The 27,833-nt window shown below is 39.9% G+C and overlaps 1 protein-coding gene across 9 annotated transcripts in view; it reads right to left on the minus strand.

Annotated features, from left to right (window-relative positions):
* Positions 1 to 1,148: 1,148 nt before the first annotated feature.
* Positions 1,149 to 27,833, minus strand: part of HELZ (helicase with zinc finger) — a 152,316-nt gene continuing 125,631 nt past the window's right edge. For all 9 annotated transcript variants that reach the window (XM_070774251.1, XM_070774252.1, XM_070774245.1 and 6 more), the window contains 2 exons: positions 13,744 to 13,996; positions 1,149 to 9,058 (listed from right to left, as the gene is read on the minus strand). In XM_070774251.1, the coding sequence (XP_070630352.1) occupies positions 8,724 to 9,058; positions 13,744 to 13,996 (588 nt within the window). In that variant the 3' untranslated portion in view covers positions 1,149 to 8,723. The remainder of the gene's footprint in view (positions 9,059 to 13,743; positions 13,997 to 27,833) is intronic.

Below are 27,833 nucleotides of genomic sequence, written 5' to 3' on the forward strand. Positions count from 1 at the left end.
CTTTCATTCTCAGAAAAGTGCTTCAAAGAGCACCAGTAATGCACAGGAATTAACACCTGGGAGAGTCTTATTTGCATGTTTCCCAATGAAAATTGGTCTTGGTTAGTTCCTCTAGAGCAGATAGCAGCCCAAGAGCTTCTCCACAGCCGTTTGATTTATATGTAAAGAAGTGTGTTTCTTTGCAAAACCCAGAAATGATTTATGTCGGATCAGATCAACTCAAAGAAAGCAGGATACCCATCTTGATTATGATTCACTGCGCTAAGAATTGTAACTTGTCTTTAAGAAAGGCCGACTGTCCCATCTCCCCACACTTGCAAACCTGAAGCACAGTATACTCAAGTTTGATTCATGGTGCCACATTAATGGGAAGTTAAAATAAGACCGCCAGGGCACACAGCGCCTCTGTGACTGGCTAATGCTTCTCGAAGTCATATCATGGCACATGCGAAGAATTATTCCCCCAACGAAAACGAGACCCTGACTCAGGACAATTTTGTGCCCAGCCAGCATTTGGAGGGTAGGGGAGGGAGTGTGATTAATGCTTGGCACACCCCCTAATATGTTGATGTTGATGTCAACTAGGTTTACAATGTCTGAAATAAATTCTGGGTTGCACAAGCCCAGCATTAATAAGGGACTTGTTAAGAGCAATTCATGATTGTCTCTTCTCTCTCAGCTCAGTCGTAAGTCCTTTAGACTCTTTGGATTGCATCCTACCGGGCTCCTCTGTCCATGGGATTCTCCAGGCAAGAACACTGGAGTGGGTTGCCATTTCCTCCTCCAGAGGATCTTCCTGAGCCAGGGATCAAACTTACATCTCCTGCATTGGCAGGAGGATTCTTTACCACTGAGCCATCTGGGTTACTTTTTTAACTTGAAAAGGGCTGATGATCTTTAAACTTTCAGGTAACTAACAACTGAAGGCTTAGGCCTTCACTACCGCTGAAGTTTAGAGATTTACGTTGTAAATTGCTGAAAACCAGAGTCACAGCTTTACAAATTAATATTTAGTTCTGTTACTTTAGCTGGTTTTACTGATTAATATCATGAATAAAATGAAAGTACTGTGCTTCACTTCTGTCAGACCTTTGATCTTGAAAGGAAGCAGAGGACAGTGTTTCACAGATAATAAACAGATCTCCAAATTATTAAAAAGGCATTTTATTATAAATACATTTTAGTTGTAGCAGTAAAATACATTTTGTGTTACCATGAATCTTTTAAAACAAAAGAATTTCACTGAGACAATGATCACAATGTAGGAATTGTATAACTCTGAACTGAAACCTTGTTCTAAGGAACCAATGTGGCCAAAGTAATTCCAAAACTAAGTTTTAAAAGAAAATGACAAAAAGAGAAGGAAATAAAAACCCTAGGGAGTGGCTTTGGGTTATTTTATGGTACAAAGTCATTTCTACTTTTAAGGATAAACTCTTTAGGCATTAGAATTCTCAGATGAGGTATCATTAACCACAAAGAAAAAAATAATAATTTTGCCATAAATTATGATTATTAGATAGATGGCTGTACAGCTGGTACTTTTTGAAGAGATGGAAACGGATCAAATCAGTTTTATGTAACCTTCCTTTGGAAGGCTTGCCAAACTAAGGCCCTGTATGACTTTGCTAAATGACTGTATGAAGTTAGCTGAACAAGTTTAGGTAAGAACTGTATTCTTGAAGCATTAAAAAAGAAACCACTGTGTCACTAATGAAGCCTTCAGTAAAATGAAAACCCATTACCTTTACAATTTAGAAGAGAGGTATTCTATTCACCCTATTCACCTAGGATACAACCACCATATTTAACCAGTACCTTCATGGGCTTCAAAGAATCAGACTGGATGACTGGCACAGAAAGCGGGTACAGTACTTGTCATACACACGGGTTATGAGAAGCTGGCCTGGTCTGGATACATGGAAACCTGACTCGTCCTCTGGGGGGGTGGGGGCTGAGAAACATCCTCAGGTGCAGCGGACCTGTCAGGACTTCAACCTGGACAGAGCCCCCGGACCAAATGAACGACAGAGAGAGGTCTCCGCACCCAAGGCATCGTGCAAAGCAAAGGATAAATAAACTGAAGCTCCCTATGAGCTGCAACTGAATACAGTAACCTGTGCTGAACATATAAACAACCCCACCAAAGATTATCAAGCCTTGCAAGGAGGAAGTACTGTGTTTTAAGACTTCCAAAGCTGTATGTTCTAGGTTGCTTGTCATATGGTCTACATCCAAGTCATCCTATAATCTATTACCTTAAAAATAATTTTTTCTCTCTTTCTAGTCTCAGTAAATTCAAAGCCAAACAAAAAACCAGAGGCAGAGACCAAAACCTCTCAAGCTGCACTCCAGGGGGAATATTAACGACAATAACACACACGTTTTAAAATATCCATAGACCTGTAGGTTTATTATATCAAAGGCAGTTTCTCTCAAAAATAACTTGCTCATACGTGTGGACCTATAGTTTATGAATAACTCATGCTGTGTAGGTGGTAGATTCCTCTAGACTGTTTCTTGCAAACATATATAAATTTTTTTTAAAGGTAGCAAAGAAATCAGAGACAAGTGTCAATTTTCTTCCCTAAACAATACTGCAGGCTCCCCTAACACTATTGGCAAAGAATCCAAAATAAGTTTAACCTGAGAAACACATAATTTGAAAAGCAAATCCTTTGCCCTCACCTTTCTCATCCCCCAAAACATGAAAACCACAAAGACATCATTTGGGGATTATCTATCATCTTCCACGCTCAATGTCACTGCCGTCTTAGTCTGGGGCCTCTGATGCTTAGGGCCTCCATAAATGCAAAGGGCATTCCCGTGCCAGGCCGATGGCTTCCTACCACAATGCTCATTTCTATGTGCGGAGCATCAAGACTGACTCTAAGCTCTCCAAACAAATGCTCAGCTTCTAGACAAAAGCCCAGGCTGCAGTGCCCAGGAAACCAAACTTGCCCTGGAAACGACAGCACTCCTACCCTGACTTGGACGCGCAGCACAGACCTCGAGGGTGAGTGCTGCTGGGGAGAGGTGGCGGCCCTACCCAGAGGGCTCTTGGCTCCAGAGGTCTTTCTCCATGAACGTCCCGAATTATAAAAATGTCTCAAGAGATCAGTTTTGCACACTGAATAAATACATGCATGATTAAAAAGACCCTCGGACTTTCTCTAGACCAGTGGTTCTCAAGGTGTGTTGCCTGGACAGCAGCCTGAGCCTTGTCTGAATCTTTTTGGAAATGCAGACGACCGGGCTCCAGCCTGGAGTCAGAGATGGCGGGAGTGGGTCCAGCAACCTGTACTTGACAAGGCTCCTGGACGGTTCTGACGCAGGCGCTCAACTCTGAGGTCCATGCTCTGTCCTGCTCAGTCAGACAGGACAGACGTGTAAACAGATACTCTTTCTATTCTGTGTGGAAACCTATGGAATTCACCCCTTCCCCTCCACTGCTCAGACATCAAAAAAAAAAAAAAAAAAAAAAAATAGAAGCTAATGACAAAATTTATTTCAAAAAATCAAAAAAAATTTAATATTGGTTTCCCCTCCTATACATAGTTCTAAGGCAGGCAGTCACATGCTAGTATGCAAAATAAAATACAAAAGACACCTCAGATGAGGTGTAGAAACAGCTAAAAGACTCCCAAAGAATATAATGAAAAGTCCATAATGTTGTTTAATAAACTTACAGAATTATATAAAACTTACTATGCATTATGCTTAATATTCGTATCAAAATAAAATCTCTCTGTTGAACAAATTGCAAATGAAGTCTGGTCTAATACATTACTGGAACTATAAGTATATGAATGTCTCTGGGTTTTCTCAACACTCCAGTTTTAGAAGCTTTAGACTAACACTGTAAAACTGAGTTTAGGATTTAACCACAGTTCACGTTACTAAGTCTAGATTCTTCTGTTAGGTATCTCCTTTCAAAGAAATTTAGAAACTCCTGTGACTATTTCCTTAACATTTATTCCAAAGTAGATTATTTTCAAACATTTCAAAAAATTTAAATACATTAAAATTTTTGTAATTGTTTAATCTGATATTCTAATTTAAAGGAATAACAATGCCATTTCCTGAATGTGTTTTATAAAAATGTTAGTAAGATCCATTCCTTGTAACAATGGTCTTGAAATTGCTTATTAAACAGGTACGGAAGTAGTTAAGTGTGAATTTAGCAGCTTGACAGTGAAACCTCAGCACATAAACATCCAATCTCAAGTAGAAGGAGAGTTTGAGAAACCTAATACAAGGAGTACTTTGAAGGCTGAAATGCCGCTTACTATTTCCTGATGTCTTTATAGTATGTGACGGACAGCACTAAGTGATATTCTGAACAAGAAATCATAGTTAGAACGTTATCCGTTATTTCTAAGTGCCTAATAGTTGTGGATCAGGTGGCAAAGAGTGGAGCAAACCATCAGATCCACTCAAACATTTATTTTGAGATTTAGGAACACATAGCGTCATGCTAGAAATTGAGGGTTCTCCTACTTTAAAGGGATGGTTAGCAAGAAACACGTCCAGTAAATCTTACAAAAGACAAATTACTACCTTCGTGGAGCTAGAAGAAAAACCAGATAGCCTAAGTAACATTTATGGTAGCAATTTGTATCTTTCAATATATTTAAAGTTTTAATCTTGTATTTTTATAGGCTTTTTCTGGGTTCTCTTTTTAAAAACAACTCCAGTTTGAAAAAATGCTGTCTAAGGATAACAGGTGTCTCTTCTTAAAATGGTGATTTCAGTAAGTCTAATCTTCATAACAGTAGTTGAAATCTAAAATTTATCTTGACGCTGGTTTTCACACCCTGGCTCTTAGGCAAAGTGGCTCTCTCCAGTCAAGGTGGCTAGAGATGAATTCTTACACGTTTATAGCTTTGCTCTCAGATGTGTACATGTGGAAAATATGAAAACATGTAAAATCGACTACACGAGAGCAAGGTAACACTATATATTCATTATTTCAAGTTAGGAAATTCAGTTAACTTTCTCAGCAATTTCAATGCCTCCGTAAACATGGAAACTGTTTTCACAAATAGGTCTTGGAGACTGCTATGTTTAATTAGGTGATGCTTATTCAGTGGGAATTCTGCTTATTTTACTTATTCTGAAATTCTTTGAACTGAAAAGACCAATTGATGTTTACATCAAACCCAAACTTATTCTAGAATCTTTGATGAATAAAGCCACAAGGCAGTTTGTTATTTCACACATACAGCATGACCCGGATAGAGAGAAAGCCGACCTGTCTGAGGAAAGGAAAATGAAGGTTATGTTGTTTAAACGGTCAATAATTAACTGCTGGTTAATCAAAAACAAAGCTCTGCTACAACAATTTGGCAAAGCGCAAGCCAAAATGCCAAAATAGCAACCAAAACCCCCTTTAAAACACACCAGAAATATCCATGTTACAGTGAATGAAGCTCTTCAAATCTTAATAGAAATTCATTTTTAGATCAGGAAAAAAAATTAGCATGAAAACTCTACAAATTCTATCATCCAAAAGAAGTTTAATGTAAAAAAAAAAAATCTCAGTAGCACTGAAATTAAAAAGTAAAATGAATAAAAAATAGTTCTGGCAAAAGAAAAGGAAACTTCAGAGTGATACAGAGAACAAAGCAGCAGAAAGACATCATGTGAACAATTAACTTCACTTGGAAGAAATCTGTATTGCAAGAAAAGGAAGTTGGTAACACTTGGTATTATCCCAGAGGCAACATCAAGCTTTAAAAATAAGGAAGTTCTATCTGAACTTAGGTTGAACCTTTATATGAAATAAGGTCATCCCTTGGGATCTGCAGGCGCTGGAGTTCAAGTCTCTTCTATAAAATGACACGGTATTTGCATGTAACTCACACACCCTCCCATGTACTTTAAATCATTCTCTAGATTACTTATAATACCTGATACAATATAAATGCTATGTAAATGGTTGCCAGTGCATGGCAAATTCAAGTTCTCCTTTCTGGAATATTCTGGAATCTTTTTTAGTATCTCTGATCTGCACTTGGTTGACTCTGTGACCACGGCCCCTGCAGACAAGGGGGCCGACCATCAACTGCTGTATCAGTCTGATCCGTGGGCGCCTGCTCATGCTGCCCAAGTCAGATCCAGGAGACGGACTGGTACTCAGAAGCCACGCCTCACTGCAATGGAAACTTGCAATGATTCCTGCAGTTAAGACTTCCTCAAAACTCTCACAAGGATTACACATACATAATACTCAAAGCACAGCTGGAAATATGGCATTAAGGAAAGCTGAGGACCAAGCATATTAGAGGTTGGCGTACGCATTTGAAGGTGAATCTAAGAGCGTACTGGATGGGAAGAACGTTGATTCCTTGACTGGCTACAGGAACGACAAAGAAATAAGGATCACTCAGACATGCTCAGCACAGCAGAGGACTAGGAAGTAGCTATTATTTTTAGTTTTTCAGAAATAACTGCTTAGCACATTCAAGTCACAACGACCCAAGCTTCCTTAGGCAAAGCTTCCATCATCAACATACTTATATAAGGTGGTGGGGTGGGCACATTTAAATAATTTTAAAACTAGTATTTTTTAAAGGTTCAGGTATGGAAAACAGGTAATTAGGCAATTACTTTATGACACAGGCTTAACTGACAGCCCTGAGGTGACAGTTCAGTCTTCACCAACATACTTTCGACCATTCACCTAGCTGTGTCGTAGTCCTGGATATTTGTGGGGGAGGAGGGTCCTCACTAACAAGAACGCTGCTTTTCACAGACACCCTCACGTCAGGAGATCTCATTTTCATCTGGGCTCTATCTTGAGTTTTGTCACCAAGTTGGAAATACGCAGCTATGTAGCAAGATTTTTCTTCTTTTTTCACGACTAAAGTTGTGTTGAGTAAAATCCAACACCGCTGAATGTGGTGATCTGACATGGTACACAGAAACCGAGGTGCTGTTCAATTGCTGGCTTCATTCCCAACTGTGACTTGCACTAACCGTGACCACGCGTGCAGCCTGCAACACCTGCCCCTCACACAGCACCAAGGCCTCTGTGGAGCGGCCACACGCAAGCCAGCCGCACTCTGGACAGAAGAGGCTTCCCCGTTGGTCGTGCGGCTCGGCCACCTCCAACCAGAGGCCCACTCCTCTCCTCTCCCGAGCTCCTATGGCTACAGGGGACTGCTGCTGCGGCCAAACTCCTGCTCTACAAGTTTTCCTTTATCCCTCTGCTTTTCAGCTGTTTTACAAATGGACTGCGAATATATGATGGCCTACTCAAAAGGAGTCTTCCAAAAAACTATTGCTGAACGGATCATCAGGATCCATTCAGGATTTGCAATGTTTCCCAACCTTATCCTATTATTTTATTTTTTAAAAAAGGTTATATTGTAGTTTCAAGACACCTCTGAAATAGAAAAGTAGTACGACTAGGTCAGGAAAACAATGCGGACATGCTTTGCTTCAAAAGTGTCACAAGACCACACGTTTGAAGAGGGTCAACGCTTTTCTTTGGATTTTACCAAAGTTCACTCAAAACAATGTCTAGACTGTAGAATATTTAGGAGAGCTGTTTAAATTTTATATTTTTGTACAAGTTCAGTGGGGTTCTTTCAGAAGAATCGAAAGACGAAAAACAAGGGTAGTTTTTGCCCCAGATTTTGATGAATTTTGATACATCTTTGATAAACATTATATTTCTTCTTTAATTATATTCCTCAAACAAAACAGTTAGCAAAATATTTGAATTTGCCATGTATAATGTCACATTTTAATGTAAACATCAAATAAGGTACCAAAATTTTTACTGGAGGGAAAAGAAACCGTAAAGCGGCACAGTTCTTTAACCACTGGAGGGGGAAGCCAGATTACAAACATTTACACATGCAGAGTGGGGAAAAAAAGATTTTACTAAATTCACGCATTTTTAAAATAGTTATCAAGTCTACTAAGCACCAACAATCCTAAAAATTTTTCAGCTTCATGATTGTTTAAAAAAAACCACACTATCAAATGAACATTAAAAACAAGCTTGAAGGGTAGCTTGTCCCAAAAATAACTAAGTATGCCCATGTTTTTTTCAGGTTACAAAAAACAGTGGCATAGGAAATACACCTGCGAAGAATGCCTTTAACTCTGTCCTACGGTGGATGGAGAGGACAATAGCGCATCATACAGACTAAAACTATAAAAGTTTTAGAGGGCAGCATCTTGCCACCAAAAAAAGCTGATGAAACTTAAAAGTATTCAGAAGATGCTGCCCCTTTATTTTAAAAAATTTTCAATGAATTTAAGCAAAAATAACATACATTTGTACATCAACTGGCCATTTCTGGTACAGAAACCCAGCATATGGTAATATTATTGAATAAATGTAAATGCTACTTACAATTTTTTTTCTCTTTAAATACATTTTAGACAAACTTTTTTTTCTTTTTTTTTTAATAGTTGCACAATTAACTTCTTAGCTGCTAGCTTGATGCAAACATATATAACAATACACAAATTTAAAAATATTTTTTTATTCCACATAAAAGCTGTCAAAATTCTGACTCACGTCAAAAATGCAAATAATGGAATATACTTAAAAAAAATTAGTTGCAAGTCTAGCAGCAAAGCAATTAAGTGAGAACATATTTAACATGAAAACAAAGGAAACTGTGCAGCTATAGGTGAAGGCTGGCTACCTTAGTTCTACTGATACAGAAATTAGAACATTCTCCCTGGAGGAAAAAAAGTGATTATTTAAAATAGGAGTAAAAGCCATTGCTGCCGGCTGAGCTCCCCAGGCTGAGTTCTTGAAACAGAGACAGAGGGTCGCTGCTCTTCTTGGCCTGCTCGGGCGGGGGCCTGGGCTTTGGAGGGGCCCGCAGGGCGCTGGCGTAGGACATGGCAGGCTTGCCGCCCCCGGAGCTCTGCGGGCTGCTGCTGCTGGCCGACTCGGCGATCTGCTTGTTGGGCATGAGCGGGGGGAACTGGCCGAGATGCTGCAGCACGCTGTAATTGAAGGAACTGGACCCCTCAAGGCTCTCAGGCTTCAGATGTTCCTCGGGGGCTTTGACGGTCTTGGGTGGAGCTAGAAGCAGAAAACAGTAACACCGATTTAGGGGCAAGCCCAGCAACGCCCAGGCACCTCATTAACTCCGTGTCTCTACTGGTTCTCACCTCCAGGAACTCAGGGACAGACGGCTTCTGCCACAGAACCCTGAAACCACAACACATCTAAGCAAACTTCTTCATCTCAGAAACGCTTGAAAAAAGTTAACTATGTAAGCTGCAGTAACTAGACATATTAAAACCTGAAGGTCAAGTCTGAAGGTCTGCTTCAAAAACTAATTTGTTTAATTGTACACTTTGATATTTATTAACTACTCATAGGCTGAAAATGGGAGCAAATACGTTCTTTCTTAAAAATGAGCTCTTCAACCAGTCGTCTGGTTAAGATAGCTTCTATTATTAACCGAAGAACAGTAGCATCAGATTCTGTTTCTTAAAAATGCTACCTTTTCTTGTAAGTAAAAATGGAATAAAGTGAGAGACGAACGGTAAACTTCACTTCACACTTCCTGTAATCTGCCTGATTTTAATATTGACTCCACTCTTCCTAACTCATTTCATGGCCCCACTACATCATAACTTGCTTTAAACACTGATTTTATTTCCAATGCTTTAAAAATTTAACCATTATATTGAGTGATAATCATAACACATATTCATTGAGGATAACGTGAAACTACACAAAAGCCAAAGAAGAAAATAACCATTCAGATTTCCAGATACCAGAGCTAAGGCTTAACCTGTTGGTGCATTTTCCCTAAGGATGTCAAACAATGCAGACATTTCGTAACTTTTTAAAGGAACCTCTCATTTAAAGAATCTGGATAGCAGTCAATTTTTCACTTTTCAAATGTTATAAAAGATAGAGTTTCCTAAATATTCATGCCTGTTTCCTTGAGATAAATCCCTAAAAGTACCATACAGCACATGTGTGTGTGAACGTTGCTCAGTTGTGTCGGACTCTTCATGACAGCCCACGGGATTCTCCAGGCCAGAATACTGGAGTGGGTTGCCATTCCCTTCTCCAGGGGATCTTCCCAACCCTTGGATCGAACTCGGATCTCCTGCATTATAGGCAGACGCTTTACCAGCTGAGCCACCAGAAAAGCCCCATCTAATGAGACCCCACTGAGCAGTTATCAGAACGGCCCATATCGGGACACTGACATTGCCAAATGCTGGTGAAACGTGGAGCAACAGGAACTCTTGGTGCAGGAGTTTGCTGGTTTCTTACAAAGCTAAACATACCCTAACCATCAGAGTGAAAGTCAAAGTCACTCAGTCGTGTCCGACTCTTTGTGACCCCAGGGACTGTATATTCCATGGAATTCTCCAGGCCAGAATACTGGAGTGGGTAGCTGTTCCCATCCCCAGGGGATCTTTCCAAACCAGGGATCAAACTCAGGCCTCCCGCACTGCAGGTGGATTCTCCACCCACCAGCTGAGCCACCAGGGATACACAGTGCTAACTGTGCTAGCTGTGGCCAGTCACCCCGTGGGAAAGCACTGCCCGGTTACACTCAGTCAACAAATCTGCCCGCGTCCCTGCTACATCACAACACAGTGTTACTATTTATCTTAGCCTAGTTTATAAGTGAATAATTATCTTACAGTTCTACTCTGCATGTCTTTGATTATTGATATTTATGGACATTTTCCCCTATGTTTATTACCTATTTGTGGACTGGAAAGTTTAGTTTTAGTATTTCATTGACTCAGTATGCTAATTTCATATTACTATTTTAAAACTTTAAAAAATTCACAAATTGTTTAAAATTATTTTAAGCCATTTAACAGCTTTCTGGAACATTTATCACCTTTCCCGTCTAAATGTCATTTTGTGAATGAAAACAATTGCTTTTAAGCGTATTAGTTTAACAAACATTTCAATATAAAAGGATCTTGCACTGCCTAATACACAAAATAAGTATTTTATTGGTTGTTCAAAACTATTTTTATTTACCAAGTCTTCTTACTTAACCATGCTCTCATTTTCAGAACAATTAGAGTTTAGAATATTTTTAATCAAATAATACATACAAAATAATATTTTAGAGGCAGTTTAACCTAATGCCTACATGCTTATTAACCATGAAAGTAAAGATGTCTGTCAATCTGATTTACCACATATACTCCAGATAAGACAAACTATTCTTTAAAACTATGAATTTTACTAATTTGGCAACCAATACTTTTTTTCAAATACATTTTTCTACCTAATCTTTAATTTTCATCTGTTTATGAAAAGAAAATGCTTGATAAAGTATGCTTTGTCACCAGGACAAAAGAACAGAACTGGAACACCCAGTGTCGGGGGCTGAGCCCCACCCTCACTGTGGGCGCCGTCAGGGACCAGGCCCCACACTGAGACTGGTCACCCCCTCGATCGCACAGGATCTGTTTTCATGCTCTCCTTACTCAGCAGTCAGGCGTTCACCAAGAGCCAGAAGTGTGATCAGTGCCAAAATGGGAATCCAAAAGTTCAAAAAGGTCAGAAACATGACCTTTGCTCTCATGCTTGCAAATGTGGAGAAATACAGCCATGTCATGACCTCCTTTAAATTCCAAACCAATACAGTTTCCTTCAACTCAAGAAATAAGTCTCAAACTTTAGAAAGAACTTTCCCAAGTGGTGATAATTCTCCTTCTGATTTGCTACTGGCAATTGCTACCTTCCTCTACAAGTAAAATAAGACAAAATAAAATAAATGCATATACACATATATACATACACATATATACGTGCTGTGAGACTAGAAGGTGTGCTTCAGGATATTAGTGATTTTTGAATTAGTTTTTAAACATTTAGCTAAGTGGTGTGTGTGTGCTTTGTCATGTCTGACTCTGTGTGGCCCATGGACCATAGCCCACCAGGCTCCTCTGTCCATGGGATTCTCCAGGCGGGAACACTGGAGTGGGTAGCCACGTCCTTCTCCAGGGGTCCTCCTGACCCAGGTTCTCCCGTCTCCTGCGTGGGCAGGCGTGTTCTTTATCGCTAGTGTCACCCAGGAATCCCTTAGGTAAGTGTTACTTTCAGCTAAAGGACACTGCTATTTGTTTTCTAGCAATGAAGAAAGCGGGCTTCCCCAGGGGCTCAGTGGTAAAGAATCCTCCTGTCAATGCAGGAGACCCAGGTTTGATTCCTGCGTCAGAAGATCCCCTGGAGAAGGACATGGCAACTCACTCCAGTATTCCTGCCTAGGAAATCTCATGGACACAGGAGCCTGGCGGGCTATAGTCCCTAGGGTCACAGAGTAAGACACGACTTACCGACTAGACACACCACATGACTTAGTGACTAAACAACACAAGGAAAAAAATAATAATATTTGTGGAAAAGACACCATAAATGACATATGCTCTGGGCACTTGTTCAGGAAATTTCTACCTTATCAACTTTTTATTGATTTTGGCCAAAGTGAAAGTGAAAGTCTCTCAGTCGTGTCTGACTCTTTGCGATCCCATAGACTACACAGTCCATGGAATTCTCGGGGCCAGAATACTGGGGTGGTAGCCTTTCCCTTCTCCAGGGGATGTTCCCAACCCAGGGATCGAACACAGGTCTCCTGCATTGCAGGGGGATTCTTTACCTGCTGAGCCACAAGGAAAACCAAAAGCTATCTTAAAGTTTAGGTTGGAAAAAAAAGGAGAAATGATGTTGTTTTTAAAATAAATTATAATAAACAAAACAACTAAAAAGGAACAAATTTTCAACACTTATTTGTAATTTAGATGTTTCTCAGGAAATCCAAATATGATGAGTGTGTTTTTGCTAGACCTCGAAAATGACAAAGCAATCCCAGGTGAAATACAGCAGCTTACACACAGAAGGTACTAATGAGTGTTTAAAGATTAAAGTGACAATGTCTCTTGCTGGGAATGAAACTAAATACCTATTTAATGCTTCTGACCTACCATACCTCTTGTTCTAAAAATATGCTTGTATGCACATTCTCCAAAATGGGTCAGTTACAGAAACAATGGATTCACATTCTAACGAGGAATAAAATTAACAAAACACAAAGGCTGATGCTACCAAGGCAGAAATTTACCAACGACTACAGACTTGTTCACAAAGATCAACACTTACAGCCTACAAAGACAAGGCCACAGATCAGACATCAAATAACACCATTCTTCACATTTAACATTTCTTTACAGTCAACATAAAAAAAGGAGACAAGGGAAAGACAATGGTGTTCAGACTTCCCACCATACTAGTTCACAGCCATGTCTGTTCCAACGCCTTCCTATGTCTTCTTTTTCTTCTTTGGATTTGGATTTCTTACTTCATCAGAATATAAGAAATAAACTCTGGATTTCTAAATCTCAAAATATTAGAGCCTACTGGAAAAAAAAAAAAAGAGACAAAAATCCCCAAAGCAAGCTCTTCCCAAGCAAAGGTGATTCTATTTGGAAATGTATTTTTGTTGCCCTTACTTCTTTCACCCATTCACAGGTTACAATCATCAAAATAATCAGTTCCCAAATATTGATACATTACTTACCTTCCAGATCATATATGTGGAACCTATATGGTCCTAAATTAATATGAATCCTGAGGCACAGCTGTAAGCAATGACCATTAACTACTGTTCAAAGACAATCATGCAAATGCAAGAAATGGGAGGAGAAAAAACCCCATCTACAGTGGGAGCTGACCAGTTAGCACTGCAGCTGTGGCCACCACCAACCCTGTCTTACCTGCCAACTCTCTGGGCTGGGCTGGCCTGCTGGATCCATTGCACGGAATGTTCTGATAGGGGGTGGATGAGGTGGCGTTTACCCAGGACTCCGGGGAGGAAAAGGTGAAAGAAGACTGGTTATTATGGTCCTGAAGCTCTTTACGCTGAGCAAGACTGTCTTGAGGAGTGCTTGCTTCTTCAGAACAAGGCTGCACTGAGCTAGATGAGATTCTTCTTTGGTACAAGGGCCGACCCGGTCCTCTGGGTTCATACTACACAAAGAAGAAGGACATTTCATAAATCTGTGAAACTGACACCCTACTCTCTTATGTACACAGCAATCTCACTGTATTAAGTGGAAATTCTCAAAACCACTCTCTTCTGTGACTATGAAACACCCCCACAAAGCAGCCTGAGCTGTGGACATGGTGTATGGAGACCTGGATTCAAACGCAGTTCTGGCCCTTGGCAGGCAGTCCTATCACACGACACATCTCATTTCTAACTCTGCTTTCTTGTTTGTAAGATATGGGGCTGAAGCACCTGTCTTCAGTTCCAAAGTTCCATCAACGTTTTAGGTAACATTAAATTAAGCATGAAGAAACATATCTGCTCAAAATTAAAAGGGGATATTATAGTCACAACCAATTGAACCACAACATCTTGAACATACTCATCCATTTGAGACTCATCTTGTGGGCCCTTCACAACCTCCTGGTTTATTATTCCTTAGATCTGATAGCAAGGCAGGGTTCCCCACCCCCAACGAGGTGCACCTGCTTGGCCCCACTGCAGCCTTCCTTTAAACTGTCTTCAACTAAAACGGAACATTCATTATTCTTCAACCAATCCTTTGTATGTCTGAAACTTAAAATGAACGTTTTTCTCTTTCCTACATTGCATGAAAATTTCTTTAGCCCTCTGTCAGGATGCATTTGCCAGAAACTCCTTAAGTGCCCTCCAAGTTTCCTGGCCTGACTTTTGTGACCATGGCTCAATCTCAGTCCTAACAGCAAGGCAGGATGTAGCAGAGTGAGTTGCCCAGCCTCAGTCTATGGCCAGACTCTCTGGGTAGACTTCAGGCTGCTTTTACTGGGAACATCACCCTGGACAACTGACTTCACCTCTTGGGAACTTCAACCGTACGTGTATCTTCATAACCCAGAGTACGCAGCTCTTAGGACTGTGAGAATCGAATGAGTTCGGCACACACAGCCGTTAGAACACTGGAAGGGTCTGTTGTTAACCTAACATAAAAGAAACTTCCATGCTAGATCTTAAATGACAGGATGGGACTGGCTTTTTATTTCCCCCTCTCCCTCTCCCTATAGTAACAGATTTGCTATTCAGTTTCTAGTCATTATTGTTAGGGGGAAGCACACTGATTGAAACCGCCCACCGTGGCCTGCCGGGGTCCAGCCCCGGCTGATTCAGGGTGTTCGAAGGAGAGACGGCGTAGGCGAGGAAAAGGAAACAATTGCTTAATTAAACGTTAATTAAGGATATATAGAGTAATAGAATGAGGATAGCTCAGTGAGGAAATTCAGTGGAGAAAAGAGGCTGAATAATTCAGCCAGAAGGTAAGAGAAAGAACGACATGGGGAGACCAAGTTTTGGTGAACAAGGCCCACACTTTATTTTCCAAAGTAGTTTTTATACCTTAAGTTATGCATAGAGGATAATGGGGGAAGGGGTAGAGTCATGCAGCAAGCCAGGCTTTCTTCCTGCAAACTTATCATATGCAAAAGCTTAGGTGATTTGCATCATCTTCTGGCCCAGAGGCCTGTTGACATTTTAAGACCCTTTCTTCAGAAAACTTATTTTTCTCTAAAGGTGATCGGTCAGGAGCCACCCTCCAAAAGCATTAGATAAAGTTGCATTCCTACAGGGCAAAGGTGTGGTGGGCTATAACAAGAAAAAGAATTAACTCAAGGGTCCCAGGTTACAAACATTAAAGCTACTATTTACACCAATTATATTAATCAATACACTGCCAGGGACACAGCAGGTAAGGGATATAGAAACTTAGCAGCAAACATTGGCCCAACAAGTGAAAATCCCTTCACCAATACAATTTCTAATCAATCTTTTAACTGCTCAAAGGAATCTGTATTTAGACAGTTTAGAACATCTCATGCCTCTCACAGTTGGGAGGCTCTGAGCAATCACATGTGGCCGGAAAAACCTATTCAGGCAGGCTAGAGGATTTCCAAAGGAGTTTGTAGGTTGAACACTGTCACACCCAGAAACTGTTAACTGGAGCTGTAAGCTAACTCTTTTTTCAGAGAGAGGTAGTGGGGGACAGCCCCCCGTAAAGTCAGAGGTGTAGGTGAGAGCACAAAGCAGAAAGTAGGCAGACTCTGGATTTGGGGGTAGATGGGGGACTCCTGAGGCTCGATCCCGCCTTTGCGTATGCCGAGCCTCCTTCCTCATGACCTTTGTCATGGGCGGAGTTCCTCACGCTGGCTCCCGGCAGTGATAGAATTCCAGTTGAGCCATTCCAGATCCTGAAAGATGATGCTGTGGAAAGTGCTGCACTCAATACGCAATATGCACTCAATATGCAATATGCCGGCTCCCGGCAGTGGCCAGGCACCATAGCAACTATTTGCATGAGTTGTTTTATGACAGGAGGGCCTGGTAAGGAACATGGAACTAATAAGCTACCATCAACCGGAAGAGTTCGGGAAAGGTCAGAAAGAGACACCCCATGTCCGACCACCTCCCAGAATCCTTCTCTCTGGCATCCGTCTTGGCTGAACAAGGCACCACCAGGAAGGACTGAGTCAGAATGATTGGCTGAAGACAACTGGAAACTAATGCCATCACCATAAACGCCGAGACTGCGAGCCTCGTGGCAGAGCTGTTCTCCTGCGTTCCCTTACCCTGCTGCTCTCCTTGGGGGCGCCCTTCTCAATAAAATCTCTTGCTTTGTCAGCACATGCGTCCCCTCAGACAATTCGTTTCCGAGTGTCAGACAAGAGCCCAGTTTCAGGCCCTGGAAGGGACTCCCCTTCTGCAACAATTATGACTGGGAGGGAACTTCCTTTTACCTTTGTTGTTACAAAAAATCAGAAATCAGGAACTGGATGTTAGATTACAAAGAAGAGAGAGAGATAAATAGGCACAGAAATAGCAGGATTTGGGGGGGATAAAATGTAAGACAGCACAAGCAGATATTGTCAGGTCAATTAAATGGGGAAAACTGTAGAGTAAGCACGTGAGAGTGATCACCACAGATGGAACCACAAGGATATGAGCTGGGGGAGGGAGTGGGCCTGGACTGGCTGCCCTGAAGCAGAAGGAAGGAGGGAGGGAGGAGAGACTCTCACTGTCAAATAAGGGATGTCCGGGTCACTTCTGCATTTCCAAAGTTTTAGCTACTGGGTGAAAAAGGCAAGTGACAACTCCAGTACTTCCGCCTCATCAATCCTTTCTCATATATTTTTACTGTTTTTCTGCCTTTATGTATAGTATCTAAATTCAACTTTAGTTTTACTCTACTTTAAAGGTATTTTTTTCTCCCAATGGTTAAGATCATTCTGAATTTCCTACTTTCTAGAATATTAACCATTCTAACTACTGTCAACTGTGAATTTAATCAGTACATTTGAAATGTCTTTGCTGCAGCTATTACTTTACGGCATTGGGTGCAGCGACCCAGCTTCTCGACTGCTTTGCTCTCCTTGGACGGGCAGGGCGTGAACGAGTGGCCACAGCAGCCTGCACAGTGCGCCCCTCTTACCGAGGTCTGCCGCGAAGAAGCTTAGCTCTCAGAGTCAAAACAAAGCACTTCTTTTCATTACCACGCCCTGAGTGTTCAGCACAATCAAAAACTGTAGGGGATCACATTCTAAAGGCTTTACGTGTGAAGGGTGGTGGTGGTTCTACTCAAGTACAAAACTAATGTCTGTTACAGCCTTAAAAGGAAGAGGCAGAATAAATGATCTTCAAGGCCTCAGCTAATTCCAGTGTTCTAAGTTTTACTTTAAAGTCTTCAGTAAATCAAAGTTCTAATCAATGACAATATATTTAAACTTTTTATTATTAAAATATCCAAACATAATCCATCAACTTTAACAGTCATCAACAATTTGATGTATCTGCTAAAATAAAGTTATGCCATATAAAGCCTATTTAAGTTACTTAAATTAAAAAAAAAAAAACTACTGAAAGCATGCTAATTGATTACAATTGTTAGGTAGTTAGAATAGGAACAAGGAGTCCACAATGGCAGTGGCTAAAAGACAAAGGGAAAAGTCCACGAGAAGGGAACAAAGGAAAAACCCACTGACGTGAGTGAGAACCTCAAGTGAGACAAACACTCCCCCTTCCAGGCTAGCCCTAATTTGCATAAGGCTGGTTCTGGGGAAGAGACAAAACCTATAAACAGAGAAAGCAAGGCCCTCACGCTTCGAGGGTGCACCATCCTCTGCCAAATAAAACTCTGAGGGAGAACCACACTGGTCTCCCTGGTCCCCTGTCGTGAGACAGAAATGAGGAAATTACACTCTTCCAACACAATGAAATCCATTACGCACAATGAGTTCAAAATTTCAGATTTTTTTTCCCCAGATGGAAATTCCTATGAAGTACGTTGAGAAAGAAGGGCTCACTAACAAAAATTTGAGAAAAAGATCCCTTGCCTATAAAAAATTTATGTATTTTTGACAGAGAATGTCCTTTTATTTCCACCTAGGCTATGGTTTTTCCAGTGGTCATGTATGGATGTGAGAGTTGGACTGTGAAGAAAACTGAGCGCCGAAGAACTGATGCTTTTGAACTGTGGTGTTGGAGAAGACTCTTGAGAGCCCCTTGGACTGCAAGGAGATCCAACCAGTCCATTCTGAAGGAGATCAGCCCTGGGATTTCTTTGGAAGGAATGATGCTAAAGCTGAAACTCCAGTACTTTGGCCACGTCATGCGAAGAGGTGACTCATTGGAAAAGACTCTGATGCTGGGAGGGATTGGGGGCAGGAGGAGAAGGGGATGACAGAGGATGAGATGGCTGGATGGCATCACTGACTTGATGGACGTGAGTCTGGGTGAACTCCGGGAGATGGTGATGGACAGGGAGGCCTGGGGTGCTGCGATTCATGGGGCTGCAAAGAGTCGCACGACTGAGCGACTGAACTGAACTGACTGACACTTAGGACCCTTAGGCTGTTTAAATATATAAGTTATACTTTTCATCGTTTATTTTGTTTCTTCTTTTCTTATTTCCTGACCATTTTTTGTTTCCTGTTGTTTTTGCCCAGCTCTCATTTTTTTCCTAAAGAGACTACTCTTTCTACCTACATCTCCTGCCAATCCGAATATTCTGTTACTTTTAGATGGCAACTCTACCAATGACTGGCATGCAGATTTAATTTTAGAGTCCTCAGGTCTAATAATTGAAATAATAATAAATAAAATAATAAAAATAATAATAAATAAAAATAATAATTGAAATAATTTCACTGCTTACTCCTTAAAGTCTTATTTTCCTCTGTCAGAGATCCTTACACCTGGGTTCAGTATCAGCTTCACACATACTGTGTGTTCACAAACATTCTTCGTGTTTAAACTGTGAATTCATTATGTTGCTAAACATATGATCATTATTTTCTAAGTCTACTGCTAATGTTTCCTTCTAAAAATCAAAGTATAATGCTAAAGTTCCAAATACATTTAAGAAGAAAAAGCTAAATGACTAATTTCATGTATGAATTTCTATTTTTAAAGACTGCTGTCAGTTTAAGCAAAAATTCAGAGTCTGCTTACCGCTGTCTTAAAAGGTCCATCTCTAATATATAGGGTTAGCTGGCCATTCATTTCACGTGTATATGTATAAATAAAAACCGGGGGAGAGGTTAGCAACTTAATGAATCAGGGCTCTACTTACAATTATACTATCAAAGCTGATCACTAAGGAAGAGCTAAATGCTCTGGTGGAAATTCCAAGTCTCATTAACTACGGTGCCAGAAACCTTAATTAAAAGAGAACATCTCATTTAAATGATTAGCTTTGATAATTTGAGCATGAATAGAGGTCTGATTTATTAATCTGTCGATCACTGTCTCTGTTATACGCATTAGATGTTTGTGAGGCCACGCAGTGACGCGCTCTCTGAGAAGAGAGCACTACCTGGTTATGCAACATCAATCATGAGCTATCGTCATCCACCTTTAAAGTCAGGACAGGCAGAACACGTCAATCAGCCAAAAATATAGCCTTCTAGCTCCATTTGTACAGTAATACCGTGTTCCACAGAAGGAGACCTGGCTGGAGAGCTGGGGTGGGGGGATGGGAGGATGATCAGACAACAGTATTGAAATCGAGTACCGAAGGACAAGTACTTCCTGAAAATGTACTGAAAACTAAGCTCAAAACAGAGTTGATTCAAAGAAAAAATGAAAATAAATAGATAGGTCAAAAGTGTCTTTGTTCAAAAGCCTACATATAAGACAGAATTATTTCAAAGCAGATAACATCACACAGACTTACATGTCATCTCTAAGATGGTATAAGTAAATGCTGATTTATAGGAAGCCGATCAAAATTGGCGACTTATGAGAATTCTGTTTTCTTTAGCAGGCCACCTACAATACCACCACTGCAGCACAAACATGTACAGCTTCATAACCATTTGGAGACTTTTACAATGGCATTTTAAAAAGAATTTTCCATTTATTACTAATTGAGCACTTTTAAACAAACTATCTCATGGTAAGTGCATCTTAAATGATAAGAACTTGGCTCTGCACCAGTATCAGCAGTGCTGGCTCTATGTTAAACAAAAGTTTTTTTACATGATAAAACTATCTCCACCTAAGAAGAATGAGGATTTGTCTCTCAAGACAAAATGACTAGAAAGTATAATGGGGAAAAGAAGGTCCTATTCATAACAAACAGCAAGGAAAAACCAATCTAAGGATACATTCAACCAGAAATGAAAATATTACAGAATTTTACAGAGGAACATTCAGAACACAAAGAAAAAAGGAAGGGAGGGAGGGAAGAAGGAAAAAAGAATTAAAATATTGGAGACTGTACCAGTTCCTAAGTCAGAGGTTTAAAATATTTTTAAAGACAAAATTCCTCCAGTGTAAGCTACCCACTCAATGTCACTAAAATTAAAACCTCAGAAAGGTTTTAGCTTCTGTCTCAGGGGGAGGTGTTCATACAGGTATTCTAAGTTTCTAGTACAAAAACCAGAGAATAACCTCCTCTGTCCTGCACTTTTGGACAGTGACTGGAAGAAAAAAAGAAGTAATAAGGGAGACACTTCACACCATCCAATCAGAAGACCAGAAAGCCTCAAAAATTACAACAGTGTAATTCTGGTACAGAGACACATAGACAGATGAGGCAGAAAGCCGAAGTCCAGAGACACTGCAGAGTATACTGAAGAAGCGCGTCTCAGAGGTTAGACTCTAAAGTTATCGTGCAAAGCGGAAACCCACTCAGATCAAAATCACCCCCGAAAAAATCCGAGTCACGCCAAAGTACTAGAAACTGAATCCTTGGAAGCTCAGAAGTCAGAGTTAACTTCTATTGTTTCTCTTTGCATTTCAGTGCTGTTAGAAAGAATTTAGTATTTGACAAGAAAGCTACTATTCTATTCCGTGAAAATGCAATAATTTAATAAAGAGCATGAAAACAACTGGCTAAATATTTGGAGAAAACTGAATCATAACCTCAAGCTTACACTGAAATTTGAAATCAAACTGGAGCCAATCAGGAGTGGTCTGTAACCTGGGCCAGGTAAGGAAGACCCTTTGCCCTTTGTTCTCCTTACTCCATCACAGTGGCAAAGAATTAGACGTGGGTGAGAGCGCAGACACCTCTGCCAGACTCAGAGCCCCAGCCTCATCCAGGCAGCTGAGGGCCCAGTGAAGCAGGTAAGGGAAACTGATGGAGTAAAGCTTTAAGCACCTAAAAATACTAAAAATTCTATGAGTTTTAAGTTGCAAAGAGTGTCACAGAATAGTATGAAGGTCACCTTTAGGGATCTTGACCTGGTGGGGAGAAAGGTCTGATGGGGTGACATAACTGAGCACAGCAACTAGGGAAAAAGTTGTTTCGTACCTTCAACAAGCAATCCCCCTCCACTAATCAGTCGTGTGCTCTCACCTGTGAGTGCTACGAAGCGCTACCTGTCACTGCAGGAGAACAAAAGTGGCCACCCCAAAACCGTCTCTCTGGCATGAGGATTCATTTAGGCTGACTGTCTGTAAGGCCTGAAAGACTCAGGAAGAACCTCCCTTCCCCTTCACCGTCTAAAAGAATGCAGCTAGAGGGCCTGAGAGAAATACAGTGCGAACCAGGGGTCCAGCCAGGGAGGAAGCCAGCAAAGTCTGTCTGTCAAGATTCCTCTCCAGTCCCCTTGCTTCTGCGCTGTGGGCAAGCACCACACCACACCTGTGCTTTTCCCTCTCCCTGTCAGCTGGCTGCCTCCCTCCACTCGGAACACCCAGCTACCCCACATCCTTTAGTCTTCAGTTGAAGACGGTACCTGAGGTAAGGGCTTCAAGCATTTTGGTGAGTTACTCAGTTTTCTTGGATCTCACCCATGTACAGACAGTTATTAAACCTGGTTTGATGTTTCTCCTATTCATCTGTTTCATCATGTCAATTTAATTCTTATGCCAGCCGGAAGAACCTAGAAGGGCAGAGGAAATTTCCTCCTTCCTGGCATTACAGTAGCTATCTTGGTATGACAAAATTAGGAATAATTGCTCTAGCTTCCACACTTTCCATGCTGAACAGGTACATCTTTTGTTAATACAAAATCAAAATTATTATAAAAAAGAAAAAACAAGCAAAACACAGTATGAAAACCCGTCTGCTCAAGCTAGCTGCTCACATCTGGGTATTTTCATCCTGCTTAAGCCTCATCTATCAAGGCTCCTAGCAATGAAGGAATTCACAATAAACATCAAAACCTGCAAATGTGGTAAACATATTTTTCTTTGTCAAGGTATTTTCTTCAGTGTTGCAAGTTAGTCATCATTCGTGAATTGCATGCATCAAAATAAAGATGACCAAATGTTTTTGCAAAAGTAATTTTACTCTGAGAACCCAATGACAATTGAAAGCACTTATTCATACCCTCACAGCTAAACAGTAATAACAAATGTTAAGAGCGTGAAGGTATAAAGAACTAAATTCCAAAAATAAGAAATGTTTAAATAGATCAATGATTTTAAGTATAGTATTCAGTATTCAGCATTATTTACCAAAGTATGAAACTTTATAAAACCGTATAAAAACTTTGGCATGCTACTTCCCCCACACATTATGAATTCATTTGACTAGTTAAAGTATCACAAGTGTTAGCAGTAAAAATGGTGGAATAAGGAACACCATAAAAGCAATGAAAAAAACTGACAAAAACTGTCACAATCAACTTTCTTGGAATTCAGAAAATTAAAGCCGGGGAACACTTACTCAAGAAAAACCAGGAAAACTTAGTAAGAACAGCAAGATTTGTGGTACTTTAACTTACCCTAGTCCCATTCCCCTAGTAGTCTTAAAAATAAGACCCTCCATTTTCCAGCACCAGTATCAGAGCAGAAGGGCCTCACTGCCACAGAGCTGTAATTATTTATTTTGGCCTTTCTGGTACAAAACAACACCTGACTTCTCTTATCGACCCCAGAACTCAGCCAGCGCCGAAGGGGCCGTGTTGCAAGTACTGACAAGGCCAATGAGTTCGTTGCTGCTGCCTGAAGCGATGGGCAGCGACTGGACTGGCAACAGACTAGCCAGAAAGCTCTGGAGGAAAGGCCAAGGTGTAAGACATTTCAGGGAAGAAAGACCTTGATTAGCTCTGACCTATTCCTTCCTGGGAATCCAGAAGACCACAGACATGCTGTGCACCCACTCAGGACAGGCCTGAAGAGTTCTCCCCTCTGGCTGAGCTAGAGCCTGGAGAGGCAGGAAGTGAAAGTTAAAGCAGACATGTGAACTGCCCAGCTCAGTGTGCAAAGTGCACGCACGCGCACACACACACACACATACACACCTCTGCAAAACTGGACAATGTCTTTGGTCCTGAGCCTTTAAGGAGATCTCTTGGCAATGACTAGTCAATTACTCAGCCCTTCGAAGAAAAACATCAAGAGGCCACACATAACAATTACAGACTTTAAAAAATTACTTCAAAATTTAAAATTAAAAAATTAGTTCAGAAATGTCAATAGACAAATGACAACAAAATAAAAAAGCAAAAAGATGAGAAAAAGACAGTCCATGCAAACAATAACCAAAAGTGAGCTGGAGTGGCTTTACAAATGTCAGAAAAAAACACACTTGAAGACAGAAATTGTTAGGAGAGACAAAGGACATCATATAATGATGAAAGGTTAATCTATCAAGATGATATAACAACTATAAATATATAAAACCTAAAGACAGAACTCCAAAATAACATGATGAAGTATAACCTGACAGAATTAAAAGGAGAAACAGACAATTCAACAACAACAGCTAGAGACTGCAACATTCTCCTTTCAATAACAGATATAAGACCTAAACAGCAGATCCACGGGAAAGACAAACTGTGAACAACAATATAAACCGAAGAGACCCAACAAGTCCACAGAACCCTCCATCCGACAAGAGCAAGGCACACATTCTTCTCCAGTGCACCAGTGTTTCAGGCACATCAAACAAGTCTCAAAAATTTTTTAAATAATAGAATTATACAAAGTATGTTCTCCAACCACATGGTATGAAATCAGAAGAAATCAACAACAGCAGGAAATCTGGAAACAGAACCCAGCAATATCTGTTTTCTCTAATTTTGCCAAATATATACCTTAGACATTAAACTAGAAGTTCTGGCTAGGGCAATTAAGCAAGAAAAAGAAATAAAAGACATCTACGTTAGAAAGAAAGAACAAAATTATATATGTAGACGACATTATCTTCTATATAAAAAAATCCAAATTACCCACAAAAAAAATCTGTTAGAGCTAATGAAGAGCTCTGCAAGTCTGAAGATATACAATCAATACACAGTCAACTGTATTTCTAAACACTAGTAGTGAACAATCAAAAAAAACGGAAATTAAGAAAACATTTACAATAGCACAAAAATATACTTGGAATAAATTTAACAAAGGAAGTGTAAGAAATAATTGGAAAATTAAAAAACACCACTGAAAGAAATTTTCAAAGACATCTCATGTTCAGGTACCAGAAGACTTTATATTGTTAAGATGTCTATACTTCCCAAGTTAATCTACAAATTGAAAGCAATCCCTTTTAAAATCCCAGCTTGCTCTTTTTTGCAGAAACTGACAAACTACCCTAAGTTCAATATGGTAATTCAAAGAACCCAAAATAGCCAAAACTATCTTGAAACAGAAGAACAAAGTACAAAGGCTCACACTTCCGAACAGGAAACTCAGGACAAAGCCAGAGATGGTATACAAGCCAGTGTGGTCAGCATAAGGACAGAGATCAATGAACAAAACTTAGGAGTCGAGCTGTAAACCCAAAGGTCTAGGATCAGTTGATGTTTGACAAGGTTGCTAAGATCATAAACTGGAAAAAGAACAGTCTTTTCAACAAATGGTGCAAAGAAAACTAAACAACCACACGTAAAATAATGAATTAAGACACCTACCTCACAAAATGCACAAAAATTATTTCAGAATGAATCAGAGAATTAAACGTAAGAACTAAAACTATAAAACTAGGAAAGGTAGATGTAAATCTCTGTGACCTTGGAGTAGACAAACATTTCTTAGACATGACACCAGAAGCATGATGACCAAAGGAAAAACAGATGAATTGGACCTTATCTAAATTAAAGCCTTTGCTGCATCAAAGGATACTCTCAAGAGGGTGAAAAGACAGTCCACAAAATGGGAGGAAATACTGCAAATTATGTGATACTGCTACTGCTGCTGCTAAGTCGCTTCAGTCGTGTCCAACTCTGTGCGACCCCATAAACAGCAGCCCACCAGGCTCCCCCGTCCCTGAGATTCTCCAGGCAAGAACACTGGAGTGGGTTGCCATTTCCTTCTCCAATGCATGAAAGTGAAAAGTTAAAGTGAAATTGCTCAGTCGTGTCCAACTTTTAGTGACCCCATGGACTGCAGCCTACCAGGGTCCTCTGTCCGTGGGATTTTCCAGGCAAGAGTACTGGAGTGGGGTGCCATTGCCTTCTCCGAATTATGTGATAAGAACCTAGTAATTAAGATATACATAAAAATTCGTATGGCTCCACAACACAAAGACAATTGTCTTTCAAAGCAAAGGATCTGAATAGACATTTCTACAAAGAAGATGTACAAAAATGGCCAATACATGTATTAGAAGATGTTCACCATCATTAGTTGTTAGGGAAATGCAAACCAAAATGAAATACTATTTCACACCCACTAGAAGGCTATAATTTTTTTTAAAAAAGGACAAATTAGAATATAAAATGATGCAAGACACTGTGGAAAACAGTTTGGCTGCCCCTCAAAAACAGAGTTACCATATGACCCAAGAATTACAGGTACAAGAGAACTGAAAATATACTTTCGAACAAAATTTGTTCATGAATGCACACAGATACATTATTCATAATAGCAAAAGAAAAAAAAGAAACAACCCACATGTTCATCAAATGATGAACAGATAAACAAATAGCAGTATATCCATGCAACAGAATATCACTCAGCCATGAAGAATTAGGAGGTACCAGTACATGCTACAAAGTGGATGAGCTTCAGAAGCATGACGCTAAATGAAAGACAACACAGAAGACCATATGTATGACTCCATTTATACCAAAAGTCTCTACAGAGTCAGAAAACAGATTATGAGTTGTTGGGGACTGGAGGCAGAGAGGGTTGAGGAGTGATTGCTCCATGGCTACGGCGATTCTCTTAGGGTGACAAAAATGTTCTAAAATTAGATGGTGGTGGTTGCTGCATGATATTGTGCATATACGAAAATCCATTAAATTTTACTCTAAAATGGATACTTTCAAATGAATAAAATAGTGAATTGGAACAAATTACCTCCAAAACAGACAAATAAGATATATATAAATGTCCCTATGACACCTAACTTTTTAATCAGCATCTACAGCAGAAAACTTGCAAAATATGAATAAATTATTTCTAAAGCCTTTAGAAATCACTAAGGAACCACCAAAACGAAGTAAAAAAAATTTTTATATAAAAAGAATTTTCATATCTCAAAATTCTAAATGTTTACCCTGTGTTAAGACATCTGTGATTGACAATGATCACATGAACTTTACACATTCTTATTTCTAATAACTGAGCTTAAAAGGAATAGCTAGACAACATTTTTATAGTCCAAATAGTACCATTTTTGAAGTTTTATAATCTAGAATTACTATGATTTTTATATCAGTGAAGATCCATAAAGATGCTCTTTGGTAACATCAATATATTTTTTTAAAAATTCTGTTTACCTTAAAATGCTTAGTTTAGCATTGCCAATTCTATGCTAAACACTGCACATTCCGACGTCTGGGAATCAGATGTTAACTGCCCCAGGCTAAGAAAGCACCGCGATGGGCGACAGGAGAAAGCACTGCTGGCTAAGAAAGCCAGCACTGGTCATGGACTCTAATAAACAAACTTGTAATTAAGAAAAATAAAGTAAGTAAAAAGATGAGACACTAAATTCCATTTCCCCAGATTAAATAGGACAAAACTTCTTGAATGAATAGACTCAAGTGAGTCAGATGTTAAATATTCTAAAACAGTTACAACAAAATGCTCCGACAGGCTTCATGTTTTAACAATGACCCTTCTACAAGGTCTGAAATAGCACAGTAACAGGGGAAAAATGAAAACGAATTCCAAGAACATGCAGGTAAATCAATGAAATTAGAACACTCCCTCATCTCACATACAAAAATATACTTAAGATAGTTTAAAGACCTAAATATAAGACATGACAACAAAAAACTTCCAGAAGAGAACACAGTCAACATTTTTGGACATAACGCATAGCAGTATTTTCTTACATCAGTCTCTCAAGGCAAAAGAAATAAAAGCAAAAATAAACAAATGGGACCTAATCAAACTTAAAAGCTTTTGCACAGCAAAGGAAATCATCAACAAAATGAAAAGATAACCTAAGGA

This window comes from Bos indicus, chromosome 19 (genome assembly GCF_029378745.1).
Source record: "Bos indicus isolate NIAB-ARS_2022 breed Sahiwal x Tharparkar chromosome 19, NIAB-ARS_B.indTharparkar_mat_pri_1.0, whole genome shotgun sequence".
NCBI classification, from domain to species: Eukaryota; Metazoa; Chordata; class Mammalia; order Artiodactyla; family Bovidae; genus Bos; species Bos indicus.